Source organism: Epargyreus clarus, unplaced genomic scaffold (genome assembly GCF_041222505.1).
Source record: "Epargyreus clarus isolate Ecla_fem2 unplaced genomic scaffold, WU_Ecla_fem_2.2 ptg000008l, whole genome shotgun sequence".
Taxonomy (NCBI): Eukaryota; Metazoa; Arthropoda; class Insecta; order Lepidoptera; family Hesperiidae; genus Epargyreus; species Epargyreus clarus.
Genome location: NW_027332216.1, coordinates 4697909 through 4723338, shown reverse-complemented (window position 1 = coordinate 4723338; position 25430 = coordinate 4697909). Strand labels below are relative to the sequence as shown.

The 25430-nt window shown below is 32.6% G+C and overlaps 3 protein-coding genes across 6 annotated transcripts; 2 read left to right on the top strand and 1 right to left on the bottom strand.

Annotated features, from left to right (window-relative positions):
* The first annotated feature begins 325 nt into the window (after positions 1 to 325).
* LOC140744212 (mitochondrial glycine transporter B) lies at positions 326 to 11455 on the top strand. Of its 4 annotated transcripts, none has more exons than XM_073075723.1 (6): positions 326 to 587; positions 3843 to 3976; positions 5506 to 5769; positions 7484 to 7659; positions 8884 to 9053; positions 11290 to 11455. In XM_073075723.1, the coding sequence occupies exons 1-6, from the start codon at positions 504 to 506 to the stop codon at positions 11407 to 11409; spliced, it is 948 nt and encodes a 315-aa protein (XP_072931824.1). In that variant the 5' UTR covers positions 326 to 503; the 3' UTR covers positions 11410 to 11455. The 4 variants fall into 4 exon arrangements, with proteins under 4 accessions (XP_072931824.1, XP_072931823.1, XP_072931825.1 ...); XM_073075722.1 differs by having other exon boundaries at positions 330 to 587; positions 5503 to 5769; XM_073075724.1 differs by lacking the exon at positions 326 to 587 and adding an exon at positions 1488 to 1643 and having other exon boundaries at positions 5503 to 5769.
* A 1554-nt stretch (positions 11456 to 13009) lies between these two features.
* Positions 13010 to 20298, bottom strand: LOC140744211 (apyrase). Its single transcript, XM_073075721.1, has 4 exons — positions 19514 to 20298; positions 18729 to 18938; positions 15685 to 15918; positions 13010 to 14039 (listed from the first exon to the last, which is right to left on the bottom strand). The coding sequence occupies exons 1-4, from the start codon at positions 20051 to 20053 to the stop codon at positions 13836 to 13838; spliced, it is 1188 nt and encodes a 395-aa protein (XP_072931822.1). The 5' UTR covers positions 20054 to 20298; the 3' UTR covers positions 13010 to 13835.
* Positions 20299 to 22116: 1818 nt separating this feature from the next.
* Positions 22117 to 25187, top strand: LOC140743995 (uncharacterized). The gene is made up of 2 exons (XM_073075429.1): positions 22117 to 22291; positions 24931 to 25187. Exons 1-2 carry the CDS (start codon positions 22149 to 22151, stop codon positions 25124 to 25126), a joined length of 339 nt encoding a protein of 112 aa, XP_072931530.1. The 5' UTR covers positions 22117 to 22148; the 3' UTR covers positions 25127 to 25187.
* Positions 25188 to 25430: the final 243 nt, after the last annotated feature.

Here is a 25430-nt window from a genome sequence, read left to right as displayed (position 1 = left end):
AGCTTTCCACGTCATTGTCACCTGGATTGCGTTCAAAATCTATATTCTTTTTCAAATTATGTTCTTTCTCATTTAAAGGTTTCATTGTTCAAAATAAATAATTAAAGGTTTAATGTGTCAAAATACACATTTAGTATTAATTTCAAGACATAAATGGCGGCAAAAGACTATTCTTTTCAAAAGATATGACTAAGACATGACAAGCTACGTCAGAAATAGAAGAATGATTAAAGCGCACTTGGCACTGAACGCATGCGACACTGAAAGTTGCAATATTGCGTGAAACTGAAACATGTCATATTGGCATTGCAAATATTGCGAACATGATAAAAAAGGAACAACAAACAATGTCATAACATCTTAATTACGTTTAGTACTAACTACTATATGTAGGTATCCATGACCTTGTACATTTGAATCGATCGCAAATTTGAAGTAAAAACAGCGCCTGGAGTGGTGCGGAAGCATAGTAAAATGCCTTTGAAACTAATTAATAAAGAGTGATGTCGCAGTTGGGGGCGTATTCGAATGGATGGGCGATAGACACGGCAGTGCCCGTTGACCTGCAGAACTCGAACGATAAAGACGTAAGTGGCCCCCTGTGGAGTTGTTTGTCAAGTGATAAGAGTGATAAGAGCCTCCTTTTGACCTTACGATGTTGACTCCAACTACTCCCGTACGTCCTGCAAATGTCGCGATTCTGACATCATTTATTTGCTACTTGTATGATCTTGGCTGGTAAGAGTATGTGAAATGTTAAATACGTACGCATTCCATTTATAAGTTAGTTCTCACGAATTTTTGAGGCTGAAACACCTATTGCCTGCTTTACGAAACATTCGCGAGTTAACCTATGGAAATTCAATACCAGGTATTTTCGCACTTATTATATATTACATAATTTGAAACAGCTTTGTTTAAAATTTTGATCTAAAAATAAGCACGTAATGAGTTTCTCATGAAATGTAGGTACATGGTTACCATTTTTTGTTTCAATGACTATTAATAAATAATTAGTTAAATTTACCTAATCATTTTAATTATATTGTTTTAGATTCTTAATTATATAACAATATTAACATACCATTATTTTAAAATGTTATGAATGTTATGAATTTGCTTCAGATATATATTTCTAGTTCATACTATATTTATTAGTTTTGTGCATTCCAATAAAGCAGTATATGAAATATACTTTGCTTTCAGTATCTTTACATAATCATTATTATATTGCAGAGCGAAATATTTGCTCTTAGGATAATATATATCTCAGAATATAACAAAGCAATATACATTATGAATCCATAAATAGCATTAAACATATTTATTATTGTAAATCATCTTTTACGTAAATGTTTGATTTACGCATTTTGCATATCTATTATCTTTTATCATTATTATTGTTGATTAACTCTGTTATTAGTGCTCCATCATGTTTTCGTTGTTGTCGGTATCAACTAATCTTGTTATCAAGGATCCTGCTACTTATAATGACATGACGATGATGATTTAGTCATTCTTAAGATAGTAGAGGTGTGTTCATGAGCTAATACTTAATATAAAGTGTGATATAATATTTGGTGTAAAGTGAAGATATGACACAGTCTAAGGAAGTTCAAAAAGCATTTGTGGAATTTGTACATGTAAGCATAATTTTTTTTTGGAAACTGATTGATTTTAATTAAGTACTATTTTTATGGAGACACTCATTAGTGTTTTCAGTTGATAAGACAACACATTTTTAATTGTGGGTTGCCTACTAAATGAATAATATTAGCCTTTAGACTTGGACAATGTCACTCACATTTTTGACAGAACCCGTACATTATAGTATATTGCTAAAATATACTCTCAAAATTTAAGTTTCCCCAATATTTTTCTTCATCTATAATATATCTTAAATCTATTTGCACAAATCTCTATTCTATTCTATGTAACAGCTTTTAAAAATCCACTGCCCGACATAGCCGTTTTAGAAAAGTTTTACTAATGTTTCAAAAATAATATTGAATAATATACAGTTGAATAGTTTTTTACGAGATTCGAATCGTAAACAGGCTTGCAGTCTAAGTATACTATAGTAAGTAGTCACTGGTGACCGTGGACATCAATAACCAACATTATATAAAACAGGTTTTATCTGAAGCCGAATATATATGGATTGTCACTCCTAAATATTGATTGGTTGCCGCTTATATAAGTCAGCCGGCATCCCTTCTCACTGAAATGCAGAACTACTCGTCTTAGAAATGGGTGCTATGGTGGTACAGCATAAAACTGCTAGTCCGCTCTGAATATAGATATGAATCACGTCACCATAGCAAATTGTATGACTACACCTGCTTGCAACAACTTCAGAGCGGACTAGCAGTTTGGCGATAACTATACCTCTTAAATCCAACCATAATGGCTCTACCACTATTTTAAGTATGACATCCAAATGGAATCATACGGCCTCACAGTGTCACAGTTATTCATTGTATTAATTGATATTATAAACAAGCATTAATTGATGTAAAATAAAAATTGTATTATCATTCTTACTAATTATTAAATTGAAGATCACTCTCAAAGAATGTGATTAACATTTGCATTTAAAGTGTATCAGAACAAAGCGAGCTTTGGAAATATTATACATACTTTATTGTTTATAGTTTAAGTTCGTGTTATCGTTCTAAGAATTCCGTGCCTACTCGTTACCCCCTAGTTAGCACAACTGTCGATAGCTGATATCTGCCGGGGTGGGAGTCGCGACCTCTGTGGACCCCTGCTATCCGCGACCGTCGTCTGCCACCGATAAGGAAATATATAAATTACTTCACACTATCGCTCCTCAACATTCGAATTCAGTACGCCGTTAGTCGTCATTCTAACCACACGTCTCAGTGCAAAGCTTAATTCGAATATTTTCAATTTGTAAATTGTCTTTTTAAATTCGTGTTTACTCAGTCCTCATGGCTAAATTCGTTAACTACAGTGATTTTCTGTCTCCTTACTAATTTATTTCGTGTAGTGAGTGCAAAGACAATACGTTGCCGAACGTAGGCCACATAATAGAGGCTCTCAAACTTTTAAAATTCGTTCTGGGAATAGCATACATGCATCAATATTACAGCGATTTGCTACAAAAAATGACCATTACTCTAATGTATCGTATCAACCCCATCTACTATTCGGACTACTCGGATACGATCTAGGATTGTACCTGAAGCTCTATCAACCGAAACGCGCTCTTTGCCATTGGCTCTACAATTTCGAATACTACAAATTTGGCATCTACCCGAAAGATATTACCTGACGATACGCTTTTTTGAACTGGAAAGATTTGCAATAAAGCAAAATGGACATCGTTGCTAATGTAAGTTCTGACGTATTACAACCTGTAATTCAAATTATATTTCGGTTTTTAATAGAACTTCTAAGTTCGAATGAGGTGACACCACCGGCCATTCATGTCTGCATTATGATAGTCTCTTTTAAGGCAGTTTAAGGCTTTACGCAATTGAATTCTCGGGAGTAAAATCCTTTAGGTCTGGGCACGAAAAAAAAAGTATAGAAACTCATTTGTAATTATTAACTGTTACACTGTTACAAGTGCTGCAGTGATCATTTATTATCAAATAGACTGAATCCTTCTTGCATTACACGATACACAAAATACATCAACGAAAATCTGTAAATTCAGTTTGAGAAACTTCGAGATGCGTTATATCAAAACGAATAAACATATAATGTAATAATGAAACCATATTGTGTTGCAAAATCATTCGATTCTCGTGTAAGATTAAGAGCAAAGGTTATCTACAAGTAATATTGTACTAACTAAATAATTATGTGTGCAGTATCACCCGGTGTTGAAGGCGTTCCTCGCGGGTTCCTTCTCGGGGACGTTCAGCACTATCCTCTTCCAGCCCCTGGACCTGGTGAAGACGAGGCTACAGAACCCCAGCCAGCATGTTGTTGCGACGGCAGTCAAGTGAGTATTGAATAACTAATATAGACGTTGATGGTGGTAGAATAAGTATTTAATTGTATATGCCCTCCTTATGGCTATTGACTCCAGCAGATATGCTAGTTTTAGCATCTTGCATATATATAGACAATCGCTGCACTCCACATAAGTTTTGGATGCTCGATGCAGTTTTTGATAAGTGAAATAGGATGCAGTGCGCAACTGAACGCTATATAGCATTAATGCAGTCAATAAGACGTGATACATTATCGATGCAATCGCCAACATGCATCGCGGATGCTAAAAATAGCTAATCTGATGTGGCCGTAAGCGGACTTCCGATTTTTTTAATGATAAAATCATGATAGAATGGTCACTTACTCAATTTCTGACTTACAACTGTATATTTATCAAGCGTTACCCGAATTATTTGATGATAAAATGATTACTAACTCAATTTTCTACTTAAAACTGTATACCTATTTATTAGCTGTTATCCAATCCGAATTAGCTACTATTTTTCACTTTTCTCTTAATTTTCACTTTTGATTCGTAATGAAAGTAACACGTAAATATCTTAAATAATCGCAGACAGTACTAAGCTTGTAAGGCCAACGTCTCATTTTTATCTTTCATTTACACAAGTCACCAAATTCTGATTGTGACTGTCTCCAAGCGGGACGTTTATCATAGAATAATTATACCTACACTAATAATAGTACATTACAATACGAGGACGAAAAATTTTTTTCTGACAAGTGTGAGTTTGCAGGCCGAGCCGCAGGCGAGGACTGCAATCACACGAGTCAGAAAAACATTTTTCGTCCGCGTGTTGTATAAAATTTTATATCACGGCGTGCGTAAATTGACGTTTTACGCACGCTTCGCGTGCGCAAAACCCCCATTTCCGACCCCGTAATATAAAATTTTATACAACACGCGGACGAAAAATGTTTTTCTGACTCGTGTGATTGCAGTCCTCGCCTGCGGCTCGGCCTGCAAACTCACACTTGTCAGAAAAAAATTTTTCGTCCTCGTATTGTAATGTACTATTATATTACGGGGTCGGAAATGGGGTTTTGCGCACGCGAAGCGTGCGTAAAACGTCAATTTACGCACGCCGTGATATAAAGTTTATTTGGCGTGGATAGTAATAATAAAGTTTTGTAGACATTGTAGTGTTAATTAATTTGTTTATTGTTGTTACAAAATGAATGTTTAATTTAAGATATACCTTACATATAATACATTTAATTGGCAGGAGATAGTAATGTGTTACTTTCTACATATGAGTACATAACAATGATTATGTTTTAGTAAGATTGTATAACTTGACGTAGTATTTATAACTTATACACTTGATCATCAAAAAATATTATTTTTTAATAAAACATGCAAACTTTGGAAATTCACGGTTTAAGGAACTTTTTGTAGCTTTATCGCCAAAATCTTAGCTTATGTAAATATAGCTTAGGTGCTAGAAGCCAATGTGTGGTCAGCCTTAGGATTTAGTCAGACCTCAAGATTACATGCCAAATTTCCTTCCATAGCAGCCGAATCCAACCCGGGATGATCACGATCTTCGCGAACATCATACGCCAGGAGCAGATAGCTGGGTTATGGCGGGGCATGGTCCCCTCCATAGCCCGCTGTGTGCCCGGCGTAGGGTTGTACTTCTCATCTCTCCACTGGCTGAAGTCGAAGCTGGGCAAGACTAGGAACCAGGACCTGGGAGCGTTGGAGGCGATCGGGCTTGGCGTTGTCGCGAGGTCGATGAGTGGTGTCGCGCTCATACCGATGACGGTGATAAAGACACGGTAAGAATCATGTTTTAAATGCATTTAAACATTTTGATAGATTGGCACAACACTACCAACACACATACAAATATAGTACGCATATAGCGAATATACATAGAGAAAGTAGGTATGAAATATTGATCGATTTAGATTAAACGTTTGGAAATACTCATGGGAGGGGTTAAGTAGATATATATGAAATGAGGTTCTTGTACTAAAGAGTGTTTGCACACATCGAGAGCAATGCAACGTGATTGACTACCCATAGAAGACTGTTTGGGTTTTGGTTGCTTTTTATGTCCAAAGGGGTAAGGGGGGCAAATTCTTCAATAGGACCCGTAAATTTTGACCCATACTACGTTTTGAACCCTAAGGGGGGTTCACTTGATAAATATCAATATCTAGTTATAATAATGTTTATCACAACACATGTTTTATAACCAAGTCTTTGTACCCTTGCACTCGGCGATTAAGATAAGTTCAGTATTTTCATCATCATTTAATTATTATCAATGGAAAGCATTAATCGTTTCTTTATTATGATAATTCTAATGCAAATGATGATAGTAAAATGTTAAAGTGTATCTCAAATACTAGAGAATTATGTACGGTAAAGAACCGTTTTGTATGTTAGATTGCTAAAATAAATTATTTTGGAATTTTAACAAATCTTTAGTGTAATAGTAGATTGGTTTTTAAAATAGCATATTTATAGTAATTTATGTAACTAAAGGTATTTTGATTTCAGATGTTCATTATTTTGTATTATTTTTAAAAAAATATACACTTATAGGTACTTACTACATACTCCTTTTTTATTATTTAGGTCGACCATAATTATTAAAGTAAAGTCGGTATTTTTTGTTGATAAAAATTTCCTAATAATACAGAACAAAAATTAGCACAGTTGGCCAACAGAAGAGAAAAAAGTTCTTACCTGTTTTATATAATGATATTGATGATGATGAATGACAATCAATTAGGTAATTGATTATGTTTATTCTGTAACTCTATTGTTTTCTATGTAGAGTTTTGTGTCAAATACCTTTTAATCCAAACACAGGTCAGTTTAGTTTACATAATTACATTACACATATTGTTTCCATTTATTGAGCTGACTTTAAATTAACATAGGTTATTGCGTTGTTTCTTAAGGAAAATTTAACTCTAAAATAGGTATTTCATTTAAACTTGAAGATATTTTATATTCTAAAAGACAAGTTACGGCGCATTATTTTGCACTATCATTTGATTTTCTTAATTACTCATTGTAGTAAATATACTTAATAGAGGTTGTTGTTCTCTAATTTTCTATGGATACTTTTGTATGTTATATAATTACTTACAATTACTGTATAATTATATACAATATCTACACTTCTTTTTTAATTGATTTTTTTGCATCATTTTTAAAACTGACTTAAATACTATTTCTGAATAATAACGTTTAATCAACTATCACAAAAAATATCACATAAGCAGTGGGAAAATGCATTGACCTTTTACGAGCATCACACATAAGTGCATCTTTATTATGAAATAAATGTTTCCAATTTTATTTATTGTACAGCCTAAACGATGTATCTTCATTCCATACTTATAATTTAAGTATTAGCTTATTCCATTAACTTAAATTGCAAATTGTAGTTGCCTTTTTTACAGAAAGTATGTTTACGATCTACTTAGTTTTTACTCTGTAACACATATTTATGTATATTTTTATTGCCCACAGATACGAATCAGGGGTGTACAAATACAACAGTTTGAGCGGTGCATTGAAAGCTATATACAGGGCTGAAGGGATAAGGGGTCTATCTTGCGGTCTGGGTCCTACCTTGGCACGGGACGCACCCTTCTCAGGACTCTATCTGATGTTCTACACGCAAACTAAGCAAGCGTTACCTAAAGGTAAGGGTTTTTGTCTTTAGAGAAAATAATAGTATTAGGTATCTTCATTTAAGATTTTTTTAACGCAAACAAGTAGGTATGCAATCCTCCTGATGGTAAGTGACCATTGCCGCCAATGTACATCTGTAAGCAACCCTTAGATAGAATTGGAGATTTGATATTGGATAGATAAGAACTCGGCCAAATATGGGTTGCCACCTTTTAAGTCTAATTTAGAATTGTTTGTGTAAATGTCTCTTTAAAACAATCTTAAAACCTACCAGAGGATCTAACCTAACCTAACCTAACATTGATATTGAAAATAGAAATAGCTAATAGCAGAACGTCATATGCTGATAAATAAATAATTGATTATGATTAAAAAGATAAATAATAGCTGTTTTTCCCGGAAAATATTTATCATTTATAGAAGAAGTATCGTCAATATTTTCCATTATAAAATATATGAGGAAACATAAATAGTAATTGTTTATAATTTATTGCATGTTTATTAAAACTATATCTTTTAAAAGTAGGTGAACTAAATCTTATCTTTTCATCAGAATATTATTCGAAGCTTAGTCGGGAATTTTCTATATCATATTGATTCAGTGATAGTCTCCGATAAACAATCATCGCGCCATATTTACGTACCAAATCCTATCTGACGTTGATGTCTTAAGTCTTTTATCAAAAGATTATTTATCACTTATCTTTTTATCAATATGACGTTACGATTAGCTTTGACTGGTAGATACGTATTTTTTAGGGTTTTTTCCAGTAAAAACTTAAAGAACTGAAACGTGTAAGGGTATGTCAAGTAGAATGAATTTGTGTGCGACAAAAATTGATAGAATTCGTCGCGACTTCTACTCTAATTAACCCTTTGTTTAAATATTTATTGTTACGTGTCTTATGACAGGCACTGACCGTTATATAATATGACTTCTTATATAACGGTCTACTAATTCTGTGTCACTTGGAGCATAATTCACCACCGTTGCTCCAATGTTAGTTGGTGATATCTATAACATATTTTAATTATAAACATATTAATTGACCTCCTTGTAAAAATGTGACCAGTATATGTATATCGTTTAATATTTCAATATTTTTTTTACGTCTTAGATTTGACAAACCATAGACATAGACATTATAGGTATTCAAATTGTTAATATTTCCAATTCCCATAGTATAGTAGCATTTGATATTTGCTATATAACTAACAAAACTATACATTTTCAGAGTGGCTGCAAACCCCAACAGCGGCCAGTGTGATGCACTTCAGTTGTGGCATAGTGGCTGGCATTGCGGCGTCTCTCGCCACTAACCCGGCTGATGTCCTCAAAACTAAGATGCAACTCTATCCGGACAAGTTTCCTAACGCGTTCAGCGCTGCTGTGTATGTGCATCAGGTGAATAGCACTTTTGTTGATGTAATATAGGAGTATTTTATTACGAGCATTTTATTATCATTTATTTATTTATTTATTTTATTGTGTCAAGCATTTAGAACAATAGGTCAATAATGATACATAGAGTCAATTAGAGTCCAATTAAATGCTACCTATACAGGTGTCACACATGTCAAAACTTAGCTAAAATGTTAGAATTAACAATCAAAGTATTATGGGTAAATGATACTAAGATTAAGACATGCTGCCCACCTGATACTACTACTACTACTAGCTACTGCCGCCCCCGGACATCTGTAATCAACCTCAGATAGGATTAAATATTCCTACTTGAGGTCGGCCACAGATGCGCCGCTACCCCTGAGGGCTAAGCTAGAACGTCTCGCAAAAGTATGTCTCCCTTACCACACCCTTCAAACAGGAATACGACAGCGCTTAACACTGATGTTATTAGGAAGAAATTAGTGGCGGTGGTGCCGCCGGAGTCAAACTATAATCTATTAAAATCTGTTGGTTCCTGTTTATTGATAAATAAATCTTACATTATTACTCCAATGGAACTTGAAACTAAATATAAAAAAAATATCGTGGTATATTAAATTAAATAATGTCCTGTATACATGTACTTACAAATATTAAAACCATCAGAAAAATATATATTGATAATTCCTACATATTTCTATTATCAGCGACCGCTTTCAAATCTACTTGGCGTCAAATGTCTGATAATAAAATTGTTTGTTCATAATTAAAATGCGTCAGTGCTATCAATGATTTCAGATTCTTGTTATATTGAGCGCAATCTCTATCCGTTTGCGCACGCAAGTTCTTTCGTCAATCTTGATTTGATAATTATTGATAAATTAAATGGTTATTAACCTACTCCTGATTAATGAAAGGTGGTCGAACTTTCTGTGACCTCGTGGCAGTTCCGTCGACACACCTATTATTGTTTTGCACGAGTAACAACGAGAAAAACGTTAATTTATTTAAAAAAAAAGAGAAAAATATTGTGTCAAATAAGAAATTTGTGAGGAAGGTTTTTCAATATTTTTCATCTGATGTAGGAACTTAGTAAGTATGGTTCCCATATCATCGCTCCCCAATTTTTACTCCCTTGCTTTCTCTATATAAAATAGCAGTCCTGCAAATATTTGTGTGTAAAATAAACGTACGGTACATAATACAGCCATTTATTAACTTTATAATGACTGTTCGAGAGACAAAACACAGCGTACCAAATTTTTTAGCACATGAAAATGTATCCTCTAGGTCGCTAATGAGCGGTTACACCCTTGTAAATAATATCCTAATTAAAAAATTAATTTTGATTATTTTTATTAAGATTGCATGTACTCAAGTCAATTATTATTATTGACAGATATTATCGATCGCACGTACTCGAGTGTGGTGTGGGGTCAAGTCATTGACAATTATATATTTATATAAAATATTTTGTATATATACAAGATATTATATCTACAGTGACTAAACTTTGGTGAACCGGGGTTATCGCTGCCTTGTTCGGACCTCCAGATAACTTAGGAAACTGATTGCAAAAATGATGTAGTAATTTACTATTAATTAAGTATCCGTATTTGTATGTTGTGAAGATTTGCTGTATGTCGTAAAGATTTGCCTCGGAGTTATGATAGATTATGCTTCAAGTTGTTAGGAGAGTCTAATTTATACGTTGGCAGCCTGTTATATATTTTGTCTGCCTGTTTTATAGTTATTTATATTCGAATACCATAGTTATTATAGGTACACTTCACCTACAATTGTCCTGTAAATAAAAAACAGTTCAATAGTTTTAAGAGAATATATAATCCAGGCAAACAAATAGACAGAAGTATAGTTCTTCTTGGTTTCATTTTGGTGGCACCACGTCTACGCTTATTTTTAATCTGTTTAAATGTGATAGATGTGTTCAAAATAAGGGATAGCAACTCACCTATGTTCAATCACAGGTAGAACTGAAATCCTGAAAGTATCAACTCTTAATAGGAACTTTATTCATAAAGATGGAAAGCAATTAACATTTGACTTCAGTTATGCTGCAATTTCGTTGTTGCTACGATAATGTATTTATAATACGTAATAACATAAAGATCACATTGTTTGACTGATGTAATACCAGAGTATATAATTACTAATTATGTTGGTTATTTTGTAATATTGCAAATGATGAAAATATCAAGAGACTTTACTCATAATTAAATTTACTTTGTTACAGACATACGGGGTGAAGGGTTACTTCAAAGGTGCAGTTCCGAGGATGTTGCGTAGAACTTTGATGGCCGCGATGGCCTGGACCGTATTCGAAGAGATAACTCGATCTATTGGGTTGAAATAATTTGGAATTTTATACCACCAATACCAATATTGGGATACCAAAATTCAAGTTATGGGGATTGTTTTGAGTCTGTGGGAGCGTAAAGTGAATGTTGCAAAGTTAATTAACAGATACGCACAAATATAAGAGCATAAGACAAAGAAATTGTTGGATAAGCATGATGTTCCTTGAGTTGGAAGTTATATATGAATCTATTTAGTTTATAGGTGTACATTTATATGTCTAGATAGATTTTAGGTTTGAGACAGCATAAAATATAGACTAAAAAGTCGGTATGCTTTTCAAACCATTAGTGTTTTTACGAATCTCTGACACGTATAGTCTAGGTATAATACATGTTTGCCACGCATCGAAATAAACACAATTTTTCGCTTATTTCTTCCGCCATGTGGAGATTTATATAATACATTATGTGACTGTCTTATCTACATTATTAACAAACCAGTAGTTTTTCTATCATCCGCTTAGTACTAACCAATAGATTGAGTTATCTGAAGTAGGAAGTTTTGCTAAATAATTTTATACTTACTATCGTCAAGTATGTTATGACAAACTATTGTTGAAACTGTTTATGTTTATGTAATAAACAATTAAAATTTTAATTTGTATTTTATTCAAATGATACAATATCGTGAAAGAAAGTATTTTATTGTACATATTTACACGAACCTTTTTATATAATTAGTCTAGTGTTGCTATGACAAAAATACTTTATTGCTACATTTAATTGGCCTTCGTTTATTGATTTTATAATTATACTTATGATACACAAACATTCATGTACATATAAATAACATAAGTATATTCAACCTTACGTTCAATTTATATATGTAATTTCAATGGCGCTCGAAAAATGAAAATGTTACAATTTGTTAGAATCAAAATAATATTGCTGGTTTATTACGTCATCTTCCATAGGATATTTATAACCACATTCAAGTATTATTTGTACATAAAGATTTATGGTCCCGGTTGGGTTGGTTTAAAATAAACTGCATCATAGAAACATTATTAAATGATATATCAACATATTTGTATGTATAATAATTCTATTTTGATTGAGTAAGTTCACTCATACCTTTATATCCATGTCTTGTTGAGAGAAATACATAAATTAAAATCTTCGATGTTATCCTTGTTATAACTGTTATCCCGTTTTTTTAATTATATTTAAAAAGTCAAGATTAATGGAAATGTTTCAGAAAAGACCTTCAATACTAGAAAAATAAGAAATATATTTGTAGGGCCAATATTTGCTATTCATTTAATAATATAGTTTGCTATTCATTTCATGTGGTATATTTATTTCCACCTGGGTATGACGGAATGTTTAGTTTAATATTTATTGCCACTAATAAGCATGTTTTTTCCTAAAACAATTATTGCAATAAAATTGCTTAGTGTTTTTAATTTTCCTCATACACAATATTTCTATATATTTAGATTTAGCGCTTGGGCCATGACTTAAAGACAATAAAATAATTTGTCGCATGTAGCAAATACATGACAAAAACCTCAAAAAACATTTTTTTTGCATTCTATAAATTACTAAATAAAACCTATCGATAGTGAAAATAACAACCTTGATTTTGATTTGAAACTTATAAGAAAATAACATTCACGTTTTATGACAAAAAATGGTTCTATTATTCTATAACATCATACATAATAAAAAAAAAAACATAATGTGCTCCCGTTTTACGAGGTTGATTACAAATAGTTCATCTTTAGTTACCATGGGGTTACAGCTTAGCACACAGTACATATGAATTTTAATGATATTACAAACGAAATCATGTAAATACTTTATATAATTTTTACTTTATTTGTTAACGTTTATGGAGTTATATTATCTATTTAGGTATGAGGAGTATGTGTGATCACATACCGTCATCCACGTCTGAAAGTTTAGGATGAGCGCAAGTTCTCTCTATCACTTACTTTGCACGGCAGCCTTTATGTGCCAACTTCTCTAGTATACTATTTTTGCTCATAATGTTTACTGGTCTCTGTTTACGAATTTTTCTAAAGTTTGGCAAGGATGGCCTATAAGTGCCTTTCAACCAGAGATGCGCAAAGTATAGTCCGCACCAAACTTCTAGTCCGGTCTGAAGTTGTGGTGCGTGTCGCGGACTCTACCTAAGCTATGGATGTGTATCAAATATGCACATCTTAAGCTTAGGTAGGACATACAAGCTAGGATGCGAGCTAAGGATTGAAGCTACGGATGCAAGCTACAAATCTTGACCGGAGTAGCTATAGCATTGTAGCATAGCACATCTTAGTAGTTAACCTAGATCTCGCACATCTGTGGTAGAAAGCATCCATAACCTTGCTCATTTTGAGGTAGACAATAATATCTATGATAACGAATATGAACTATTACTTCTGCTTTACAATATTGATCTATCTTCTACTTACATCTATCATATGAATTCGAGTCCTTCATACTTAAGATTTTCTACAAATGTGTCCTGTAATAGAACAGTGCCGTCGGTTTTAAATGCAGTTATGTAGGTGGCAGTTTTCCCTTCGAACTCTGTGGTCTTCAAAGCAACTATGGCTTCATCATTCGATCCAGGTATGAACTTGAATGAAGAGAAGCCGTGCTTTGGTTGGTGTTTTGTTATCTGAAAAAGTTTATAGATATGTCTTAGATGAGTAAAATACACACATTGATCACTCTTAACAAGAAAGTGTCACCAGTTTTGAGTTAAAATTGTTGCGTAAAAAAATTGTTGCCACGTCTCTGTTCTGAAATGACCCTAAAATGTTTGAAATACATTGATACATTAATAATGAAGTATGTTTATATTTTACTTATCAAAGAGAAGAATGAAGTCGACTGAAGGATTAATATCAGAACATGGTCTGGAAATAATTTCTGAAAGTTTTTTGTCTACTGCGATCACAACCAAGCATAGTCAAAACCGATCTACGACATAAAGAAAATCTCACGTTCCGCTTCAGTGGGTAATATTGCTCGTACATATATACGAGCTCTAGAGGAAGTGTGCTCGTAGAGTAAAAATCATGATGAAGATATTGTAAATAGCGTCTATGTAAATGTGAACACTCATTCTTTTCACACTACTGTGGCCAAAATTATAATTGAATCGCTATGGTAAGAGACTAAAATTCAAGACTATTACTACTATTGACTAACAAAAATAAAAGTTCGTGAATAGACTGCCTTAAATTTCTATTTAAACTCAACACAAAGAAATTCTATCCCTATACAAGAAATTAAGATTGATAATAAACGAGTTTTATCTTTATTTACCTACCACAAGATATATAGAATGGGTTGAACTTATGTAATCGATGAGTCGATGACAATTAAAATTATATTTGCTCGTAAATATTTATTTTAGTTCGGTAAAATTTGTTGCGCATATTAACGGCAAGGTATGATGTAATATTTTGCGATTATGGCGTAATGTATTTTTTTGCTCCAATAATTTTAAATTGTTTATATTGACATATGATCTGGCATTTGGACCTATAAACTAATAAATGATAGGGCGATATATAATAAGGGTTTCCTTGTTTTTTTTTAACATCTTGAACATTGACTGCAGTCTCACAGTATGTATGTCTCTCGTGGGAATATGAGTCGATCTGATAAGAAATAATCATAAATTTCGGCTAAGTGGGTGTAATGATAGAATAATTACATATCTCAGGTTTGGTCCTGTTCATGTTTAGACATGTACTCTAAATATATATGTTTTTCATTTTTTCATCAAATTGAATGAAATGATGATGAATGGTGGTAAGACGTGGTAAGGGTGGTAAGTGTATACCTATTTCTACTATACCTATTTCTAGCACTGCTATACCTATTTCTAGCAAGAAGCAGTTCTTTGTGGAAGATTGTTGAAGGCGGCTGAATTACGTCTGCCATTACGGCGGCCATCTTAATCCCTAGGAGTTTGCTATTCGTGTGATCAGCTTCAAATAGAAGTCCTGTTCTATATAGCTACTACAGATGTCCATGGGCGGCAGTAGCCACTTACCATCAGGTGGACTGCATGCTCGTCTGCTACTCCTATATTATAAAAAAAAAAAAAAAAAATGTTTGCTTTTAGTATTTGTTACTATAGCATCCTTGAATTTTTAGCATTTACTTAGCAGTAAATGTATTGTGAAAATTTAAATTGTCTACCTATTACAATTCAACAGATAAAGCGAAAAACGTCGAAAAATAGAGGCTTAGTAATAGGGTTCTATTCTATTTTTACCCTTTGGGTCTAGAACCTTAAAAAATCTTACCTCAGTAGCCTGAACATGTTGAAAATTACTATCGGCGGTTATCAAAAAGTTGCAGCCCATCAATTCATCTCTAGTTTCGTTGTAATGTTCATGACTGCATCTTCTTGGCAGGAAGTGCCATTTCTCAGTGACGGGAGACCACACTCCCGACTCGTGGATCATGTACCCTGGCCACTGGATGCCGATGGAACTCCTCACAGCTTTATACTGATTAACCCAGCTTAAGTGCTGCACCTGGAAACATGCAATTAAAATTTATTGTTATGTAGTCTTAAATAATAGTTCTTAAATCTACAATTTCGTGTACAATATAGTGTGATAAAGTACCAATATTTGATTGTTAAAATAAATTTGGTCTTAACACATCACTTATTTTCAAATGTGCGGTATTTTTAACTGATTTTTATGAACAATGGAATGTGCATTTACAATATCAACGGTAAGGTGCTTTTACCACAACTATATGTAGGGAATATGGCAGCAATATTGTTTAAGATCGCTATATAATAATAATAATAGTTTATTGTCCAATAGAATCGTAGGTACATACAGACTTATGTATTACAGTACGCAGATAGTGCAGTATACAGATAATGATGACATTAATACTAAAATAACATAAGTTGTTGTAAGTGGTACATACAGAAGATATATCATTTTCAATATTCTAAATATAATAATTAGCCTTGACAGTTTACGTATGTCCAATATGAAATCAAATTATTTATTTCACAATAAAATTATTACAAATGTTGATTGTAACATAAGCAAAGACCTTGGTAATATAGCAATAATTGCAATATGACAATGACATAGCACAAAATATTGCATTTTACTTTTCCAAGCTTCAAATAATCTTTATTTCGCGAATATAAAATTTAGTTTATGGGTACATAATAGGCTGATTAAAAAAAACGGCAAATTTTTTTTTTCAAAATCATAAAAACTTCCGAGAAGGTGTGAAAAGACGCCTGTAAAAAGCAGAGCCTTAATAATAATATTAAGGGCTAATAATAATATTAAGGGCTCTGCTTTTTACAGGCGTCTTTAGTATATTAGTATTATTAGGTCGCGCATCGGGAATTTCTATTTCCCGTTTAAATAACACAGGAATATATTTTTTTAAATTTTGCAATTTCGTAGTTTTGCAACGGCTCATTGAATTAGCGGACCAAAGCATATTTTTGTAGGAAATTTGACGCTCTACAAAAAAGGTCCTTACAAAGTTTGTGATAGTCACACTCCTTCAAAAGTTATTCGAGGTCAAAGTTGAACTTACAAAAAAATTCAATGTTTTTTTTTTCCGATGATACTATGAATCTTTTCTCAATATTTTGCTAGTAATAATATTTTCTGATGTATTTTTGCTATTCGGAGTTTTTTTTAACTTTACTATAGAATATAACACAATAAATAAATCTTACTCTAATTGGGCTTTTTCAATCATTAATTTTCCCATCGAGTCAATATAAAGTTACCTTACAAAAATGCGATGTTCAATAATAAACATGTTATCATGGAGAATCCATAACTGATGCACTTGACTATTTAAAAATGCAATTGTTCCGAATTCTATCCTCTTTATAACAAAATAATAAGAAAAGATTCATAGTATCATCGAAAAAAAAAACATTGAATTTTTTTGTAAGATCAACTTTGACCTCGAATAACTTTTGAAGGAGTGTGACTATCAAAAACTTTGTAAGGACCTTTTTTGTAGAGCGTCAAATTTCCTACAAAAATATGCTTTGGTCCGCTAATTCAATGAGCCGTTGCAAAAATAGGAAATTGCAAAATTTAAAAAAAAATATTCCTGTGTTACTTAAACGGGAAATAGAAATTCCCGATGCGCGACCTCTTAATAATAATATTAAGGGCTCTGCTTTTTACACGCGTCTTTTCACACCTTCTCGGAAGTTTTTATGTGAGGATTTTGAAAAAAAAAAATTAGCCGTTTTTTTTTAATCAGCCTAGTACATAACTTTGCATAGGAACAGTAACATCAACTGCAATTGAATGATAAGAAGCTAGAAGTGGAATAGATAAGACATGAATGTCAAATTAAAACTAACAAAATATTTACCTAAAGTGTTTGCATGACTTTCAAAGTCATTAGATAATGCTTATGTCATTTGCAAAATAGCATGAATTAGGTACTTATAATAATGGTAATAATATATATAGTAATATAGTAATACTTATAGTAATGTTTTAAGGTAATTAAGGTAATAAAATTCTTATCATCTATAGCTAATATCAAGATGGACTTAAACCGTAATTAGTATTGATCACAAATATTCATGGGTTGTAGCATAGATTAGTAAAGATACTTCGCCGCCTTGAAATTGAATGAAGCCACAAATGGCTTATTAGTAAGTTTCTTTTTTTGAATTCTTGACAAATAAAAACATTTTTAGAGTAAATTTACGAATAAATAACTAATACTGTGTTATTTATATAATAAATGAATAATTATTTCAAATATTTTAGGGACATTTTAGCACGGAGACGTGGCAAAACTTTTTTACGCAATTATTTCAATTCTCAAAACTGGGTACATTTTCTTGTTAGGAGTGAGTAATCTTTACTAATCTATGGGTTGTAGTGACAACTTATCAGCAGTGAGAGTTGAGTATGTTAATAGAAAAAAAAATTACTACAATTTGAAGCTTATGCCTGTAATTACAATATGGTGCCAATGCAAGACTAATTATGTGATGATTCTCTAAGAGTCCTTTGTTATTTGGGATCAGTTAAAGATATCTACTAGAGCTAACGGTTAGCTCAACATAATTTGGGCGTATTATCTAGCTACAACTACAAAAAACAAAATGAAAGTTATTAAGAAAGTAACATTATTTGGTTTACTGTATTTGTCTTAGAACAAAAATTACATTTGATAGAAAATATGCAAAATTTTAGCACATGCAATTGGGGCTAACTGGGTTAATATTTAGTTTTAGGATATGACACTCACAAACATAAAACCGACAAGGCAATTTAAATAAAAAGTAAAAGCTTATTAAAATAGAATAGAAACCTACCTCTCCATGAATATTTATCGCTTTCACCCACATGGGGTCGTAACTCTGGAACTCTCCTCCTTCAGTCGTCCACTCCTTACCCATGGATCCGACATAGAGGATCTCATCCTTGATTGTGGCCCATTCCGACTTAAACCCTTTCTCCATATGGCCGTTCCCATCTGACAAGATTACCCATGGCACCATTTTGTTATTAACTATTTCGAACACCTGAAAAGTTTGAAGTTTATTTGCATTAATAATTGAAAGACGCAATTGCACATATTAAAATTATATAGTTATTTAAATGTAGCATATTATAGAGTACATAGTAACTTATTATAAAAAATTAAAACAGTTATAAAAAGCAGCTGTATTTAAACATAAATTGTTTAAATACAGCTACACTGCTACTTCTATTATTTCTGCCTAAAAATAACAGTATTTTCTGTTAGGGTTTTCATTATTTCCTATTCCCTATGAGGCAATTTACCCTTTACTTTATCATTTAATAGATAATATTTAAACACTATATTAGTAACCCTTATCTTTAAAAAACTAGTTTACTTTATCTTCAGATAAATTGTGGACTTCAATACTTTATTAGATTAGTATCAAATCAATAAATTAGCATTGTAAATTAAATGCTCATGGGTGTTAAATATAGATATTCATTATTTTTGTGTAAATGAAAACACTAAATTCTAGTGGCTATGAGAGTACTAATTTTTTTTCTGACACCAAATTTCAATACAGGAACAGTAACACAGTGTTTGATAAAAGCAAAGAACAAAATATCTACTTACCATTCCAGACCTGTCATCAAATGTAAGAAGTCTGCCATCATACACAATCAGCTCCGACAGCTCCATACCTCTTCCCTTGTGTGAATATGTGGATGCCAGCTGAGTCACAGGCACTTTCTCCCATGATACTGACACAAAATTCCTGGTAGGATTGTAGCTAAGAAAACCCTGCTTTAAATAACTATTATACGTATGCGCCTTACTACTACTCTTGGAATTGGTGTCTAAGTCAGCTACTATACCTATCCTATATGTTACAATCTCCCCTGAATGCACAGGGGGTGTTAACGGATATGTATTGTTATACGGCCGTATCGAACTACTCCATCTGTGCATTGACTGCACATGGCTACTCGTCCACCAGTTATAATAAAATAATATGAGCAGGAACATCCCTACTAGCGCCACTAGGTATATGAACTGTGGTTGTATTCTCACTGCATTGCCCACCCTGTACGTAGCAGGGGTCCGTAGGGCTTTACGCCAATCGCGAAGGGTTCCTTTCATTTTGCGATCTTCCAAATCGTAATAGTCATACATAACGCACTAAATTATTTCATACTTAAATTTCACTCAAACTCGCACATTAAAATTGACTAGAAATAGTTAAAACCGCACAGTTTTCTTTAAAACAATACTTCGATTTACTAACACAGGACGACTTTAATGAATTACGTGGAAAAATATGGTACATTTTGTAAGGAAATCTAAAAATTTGGTTAATTCCAACAATATGACGATGACAGCAGCTGGTTGACCCTTGTCATATTTGTCATTGTCAAATGTCATTCCAAAATTACCACATGACATGTGACACATTGTAGCCAACAGATAAAACAAACAATACGTGTACTTTACTGAATGTTTACAAAGCTTGTTATTTGTATGAATGTAGCACAAATATAGCGCTTCTAGCGCTATATTGTCGTTGGCACATTACACGCTGGAAGAGCAACGCTAATGATCCAACAAAGCAGTAGTCGTAGTATTGTAGCTAAAAGCTAGCAGTAGAGCCAGTTAGTAGCAGAAGTATAGTTTGCGTAAAACTGCTAGTTAGCTCTGAATATAGAAATTAATTGCGTGGCCATAGCAAATTGTATGACTACATCTGCTCGCAACAACTTCAGAGCGGCGCGGTTAGCAGTTAGCAGTTTGACGCATCCTATATAAGTTGTATTTATTGAAGGATCATATATTATAAGAAACGGTTAAAAAGATAAATTCTCAAATCAAAATGAGATAAATACTATTATAATAAAAGAGTACACTAGGAAAAAAATCATTTACGTTTTCTTTCAGTTGATTACTGCTGGAGCTTAAAAAAGCCTTAGAAAATAAGCAAGTAACGCAAGCATGATTACATATACCTGCAAAAAAATACTTAGCAAATTACTATTACAATTACGAGAAACTACTTAATATGAACTTGGCTACAATACGTAGGTACTGTGATTTATTTTTCTCCAGCAATATTTTTTATTCATCAAATTAACTAGCTACCTACTCATTTATTTTTAATGTACTGCACCATGTCTTAATAATAAAGACAAATTTTGAAAGACAGACAGAAGATTCTGAATTCATATTTTTATAATGTTGAATTTCGTTACTTACTTACTTTGATGTATTTTTTTCACTTACATTCCATTACAGGTGCTTACATTTCTATCAACGTCTTTTTTATTTCCCAGAACTCTCCTTAGATTAAAGCTATTTTTGGAAATAATAATCTTCACCTAGTTAGGTACTAGGTACTATATAACATGGCTAGGTACCTATTTTATGCAATTATTAAATTTGCGTCCAAAGTTAATTTTGCGCACGCAAAGAAAAAACATCTCGCTGCTTTCACTGGATAAAGAAATTCAAAAGTGATTACCTTCTCTCCTCGGACATCCTGTACAAAAAACGTAATTGAAATAAAATTAAACCAAACTATTCGGAATGTAGTCGGTAGTCTACCAATTTAATATTTTGGGCTTCTTTTTAGTTCGAGTCATAGAGAGCTAAACATCCGCCCGCCGAATTCAATGCCACAGATAATTATTTTATTCGCATACTCTCACTCTCAGATATTTGATATCTACGTAGTTATTAAGGACGTTATGGACTTAAAAATTGAATGATACATCCTGCACTTACTGCATGCTCTTTAGATTTTTAAATAGTGTTTCATTAATCATAATCATAAACAAACACGCCTACTTAGAGTCAAGAGAAAATAATCATTCTCTTAAATCGTTTTAACACATCATTAAACTATATACTCGTAAGTGCATAGTATTAAACATGAAGTATATAGCATTAAAGTGGCATTTAAACTCAATAACATAAAGTATTAAAATTTAATAAATATACACTTCTCGTTGTAAACGTTTACTTTTATTTAGCAAGTTAAATTAGCTGTCTTAAAGAGAATTAATAAAACAATTAAAAAATCTATTAATTTTTCACTTAAATTTAAGATATAATAAAGTTATAATAAGTAATTTATACCTATATTATTATAAGTCAATGTTCTCGAGGTTTTAATGAAACCCAAATTAATATTGCTGCTGACTTTACATTAAAAATAAAAAAATATTTTGATAGGTTTGTGGATACAGATACAAAATAACAAAATAAACAATTTACGATGCACGGGATATTTACAAATGTTCTCTGGTATTTGGAATTCTTCGCATTCGTAGTAATATTAATTGCGTTTTTCTTTTTCATTCTGTATTTAGCGAACATTCATTACGTTCACTATAATCTTCGATATGATATGCGGCAAAAGTGAGTTGTTTTTATTTACTTACATTGTTGTACGTGAAGGATTAATAAATAATTTACTGACGCACTTGTAGTACATTATACACACCTATATTAATAAAATTACGATTATATGAGCGCTGCGGGAACAAATTTATTATAATCTAATATTATATAGTCTACACCTTAATACTTTTAAGTTTCTCGGCTTTTAGCACTTACTTTACAAAGCATATTTTTATGCTCTTCGTATTTATATTTAAATGATAATAAATCGTTTGAAAATTATGTTTATAATATGGATAAAGTTTTTAAATTAAAACAAACATATTATTGCTTATTCATAATGCACACATGTAATATATTATATGTAGTATAGACGTAAAACTGCTTGTCCGCTCTGAATATAGAAATGAATCGCGTCGCCATAGCAAATTGTATGACTACACCTGCTCGGAACAACTTGAGAGCGGACTAGCAGCTTGGCGCGGACTATAACTAAATCTCTAAAATTGTTTTAGGTACATGGCTGATGGTACTTGGCTACTACAAAGTTAAAGGATAGAACAATGAATCCAGAAACAAAACGCAAAATCGTGATGTAAGATTCGTATCTAAGTGACTTGAAACTTAAATTACTTTAAATGCACTTAATTTAACTTTAACGACTCGGAAAATATACTTTAGTCAAGGTTTATGTACTTAATTTAAACGATTTCTTGAATTTTAACTATTGAACGAGTGGATGGTTAAAAATCTTAAGGGAATGCATTTATTAAACGCTTGAGCCTCGGATCATCGTATGGTATAAAGTATGATCTTCAAGGTATCGTATGATTGTTTCAAGGGCTAAAACATCGATGGAATTGAATTTACAAACATGATGATTTGCAAACATGCTAATCATCATGCAGTATTGACGACAGGATTTGAGTCCCACCTGTGGTCGAACACTGGTGCGTTTTTCTGAGGAATAGGTTGGAATGCCTGTATAATAAGTAAATGTTTGAAGGTGGTAGAACCCTCTGTGGTTCGACTCCGGCGGCACCACCGCCACACCTATTTCTGCGTAATAACAGCAGTGTTAGGCCTTGCTGTGTTCCGTTTTGAAGGGTGTGGTAAGGGACACATACTTTTCCGAGGCGTTCCAACTTAGTCCTCAAGGGTAGCGGCGCTTCTGTGGCTGACCTCAGGTAGGAATATCTAGTCCTATCTGGGGTTGATTACAGATGTCCATGGGCGGCAGTAGCCACATACCATCAGATGGACCGGCGTCGGCTTCGGAATTGAACCAAGAAAGATTCTAGTTCCAAATTATTAAGAACCTTCAAAATATCGCTAGTCACATTATAATAACAATTTTGTTTCGAACGACCACCAGAGGCGCTGCATGTAAATTTGTAGGGACGATTGACAACTCATATAAAGGATACAGAATACTGTTCGGAGAGGCATGTAACCGGAAAAACGAGCTACGTCCTAAAAGATATAACAATATTTCTTAGCATTTAATTTAACACGCGTTTATTTATAACTCGTATTTGTAAAAAATGATAAAACCGTCAAACAAGATGTTCAAAAAGTAAATACCTATTTTATTTTTAAAAACTCCCGTGTTCAGTAAACGTGTAATATTTAAAATAAATTTATGATTCGTAAAAACGTTTTATATTCTCTGGCACATTGTTTATAACAGCTATTAATGTTTTAAATGTATAAAAGAAACAAAAATGCCATAGTTGACCTCAAGTTATACAGGTTTCGTAGTGGAAAATCAATATCTGCTATTACAAATTCTTAATTTTTACATCTACTATAAAATGTACAGTAGTTACCGTAACTCTTTGGTCAGTTTTATATTTTGCGTCGGAAATGTTCTCTAGGGAGCACGGTAGCTCCGAGACAGGTGTTCTTCCCCTTTTTAATATAATAATAAACTTTTATAGGTTTTATGTTTATAACTTTATTGTTACATCTCAATGACAATGACAATAAAGATGCTGATTTAATTGCTATAATGCTTGTATATTTTAGTTTACAATATTAGTACTTACCTAGATTATAATATTGTGGTAAAAATAATTTCAATTAGATTAATCTATGTGTATAAAGTATTTGGTTGAAAATAATAAAATATACCTACCTATATTATGGTTTATGAAACTTTATTCTCAATAAGAATTACAAGAAATTTACTTATATGAGAACAAACTTTTGTATTTATTCTAAATTACAATTTAGGTGCAGTTCAGCGTACACTTTTATTATATTTAGTAGCAAAACATTTCTCGTAACTAGTTTTTAAAACAATTCTTATTAAATGCACACAGACTTACATTATCTATACTAATATTATAAAGAGGAAAACCTTTGTTTGTTTGTTTGATTGTAATGAATTGGCTCAAAAATTACTGGACCGATTTTAAAAATTCTTTCACCATTCGAAAGCTACATTATCCACGAGTAACTTAGGCTATATTTTACATGAAATATATTTGATAAATAGATTTTAAGGCGGCACAAAGTTTGCCGGGTCAGCTAGTTAAATAATAAAATTAAGCAAAAGCCAAACGCAGTGCGTGTTCGTATGCGTTTTTGCATTTTCAGCTATTCCTATTCCGCTTGCGTTTAATTGTAGTGCGTCATTCTATTTCAATTTCCAGAATCCAGAATATCCCAAAAAAACCGAAAAAGAAACCAAAGATCCCGGAACCAAACCAGCGGCCAGTTTGCTGCGACCTGGGTTGCGTGTGGTTCTGCCGGCTTATCGGCAGCATCGTTACCATAGCGTTATGCTACTACTGCGCCTATACCCTCATATCTGACACTAAGCTTAAGTTTGGCTTGTTTGTGCCTTAATTTTACTGTTCCTGCTGTATTATTGATATTTGAGTTATTAAATTTTAATGATGATCAGACAGTGTTTTGTCTTTTTAATATTGAAGTACCAAACGAACTTACCGTCGACTTTGTGAAAAGTTACTGCCGTCCATGGACATCTGTAAACAACCCCAGTTAAGACTATATTCCTATGTGAAGTTGGTCACATCCGTTGCTACCTTTTACACGCTACACATTAACTTCTCGAAAAACGGTTATTATTATTATATACTTTTCAAATAGTTTATATACGAATAACTTTACTTTCTTAGTACATGAACTT

Coding starts and splice junctions, on each gene's coding strand:
- LOC140744212 (XM_073075722.1), top strand. CDS start 504: ATGTCGCAGTTGGGGGCGTATTCGAATGGATGGGCGATAGACACGGCA. Junction 588..3,842: donor AGAACTCGAACGATAAAGAC/GTAAGTGGCCCC, acceptor TTATGTGTGCAG/TATCACCCGGTGTTGAAGGC. Junction 7,660..8,883: donor TAAGCAAGCGTTACCTAAAG/GTAAGGGTTTTT, acceptor ATACATTTTCAG/AGTGGCTGCAAACCCCAACA.
- LOC140744211 (XM_073075721.1), bottom strand. CDS start 20,053: ATGTATGACTATTACGATTTGGAAGATCGCAAAATGAAAGGAACCCTT. Junction 18,939..19,513: donor TTGATGACAGGTCTGGAATG/GTAAGTAGATAT, acceptor CAAACTTTTCAG/GTGTTCGAAATAGTTAATAA. Junction 15,919..18,728: donor CGATAAATATTCATGGAGAG/GTAGGTTTCTAT, acceptor GCATGTTTCCAG/GTGCAGCACTTAAGCTGGGT.
- LOC140743995 (XM_073075429.1), top strand. CDS start 22,149: ATGCACGGGATATTTACAAATGTTCTCTGGTATTTGGAATTCTTCGCA. Junction 22,292..24,930: donor CGATATGATATGCGGCAAAA/GTGAGTTGTTTT, acceptor TTCAATTTCCAG/AATCCAGAATATCCCAAAAA.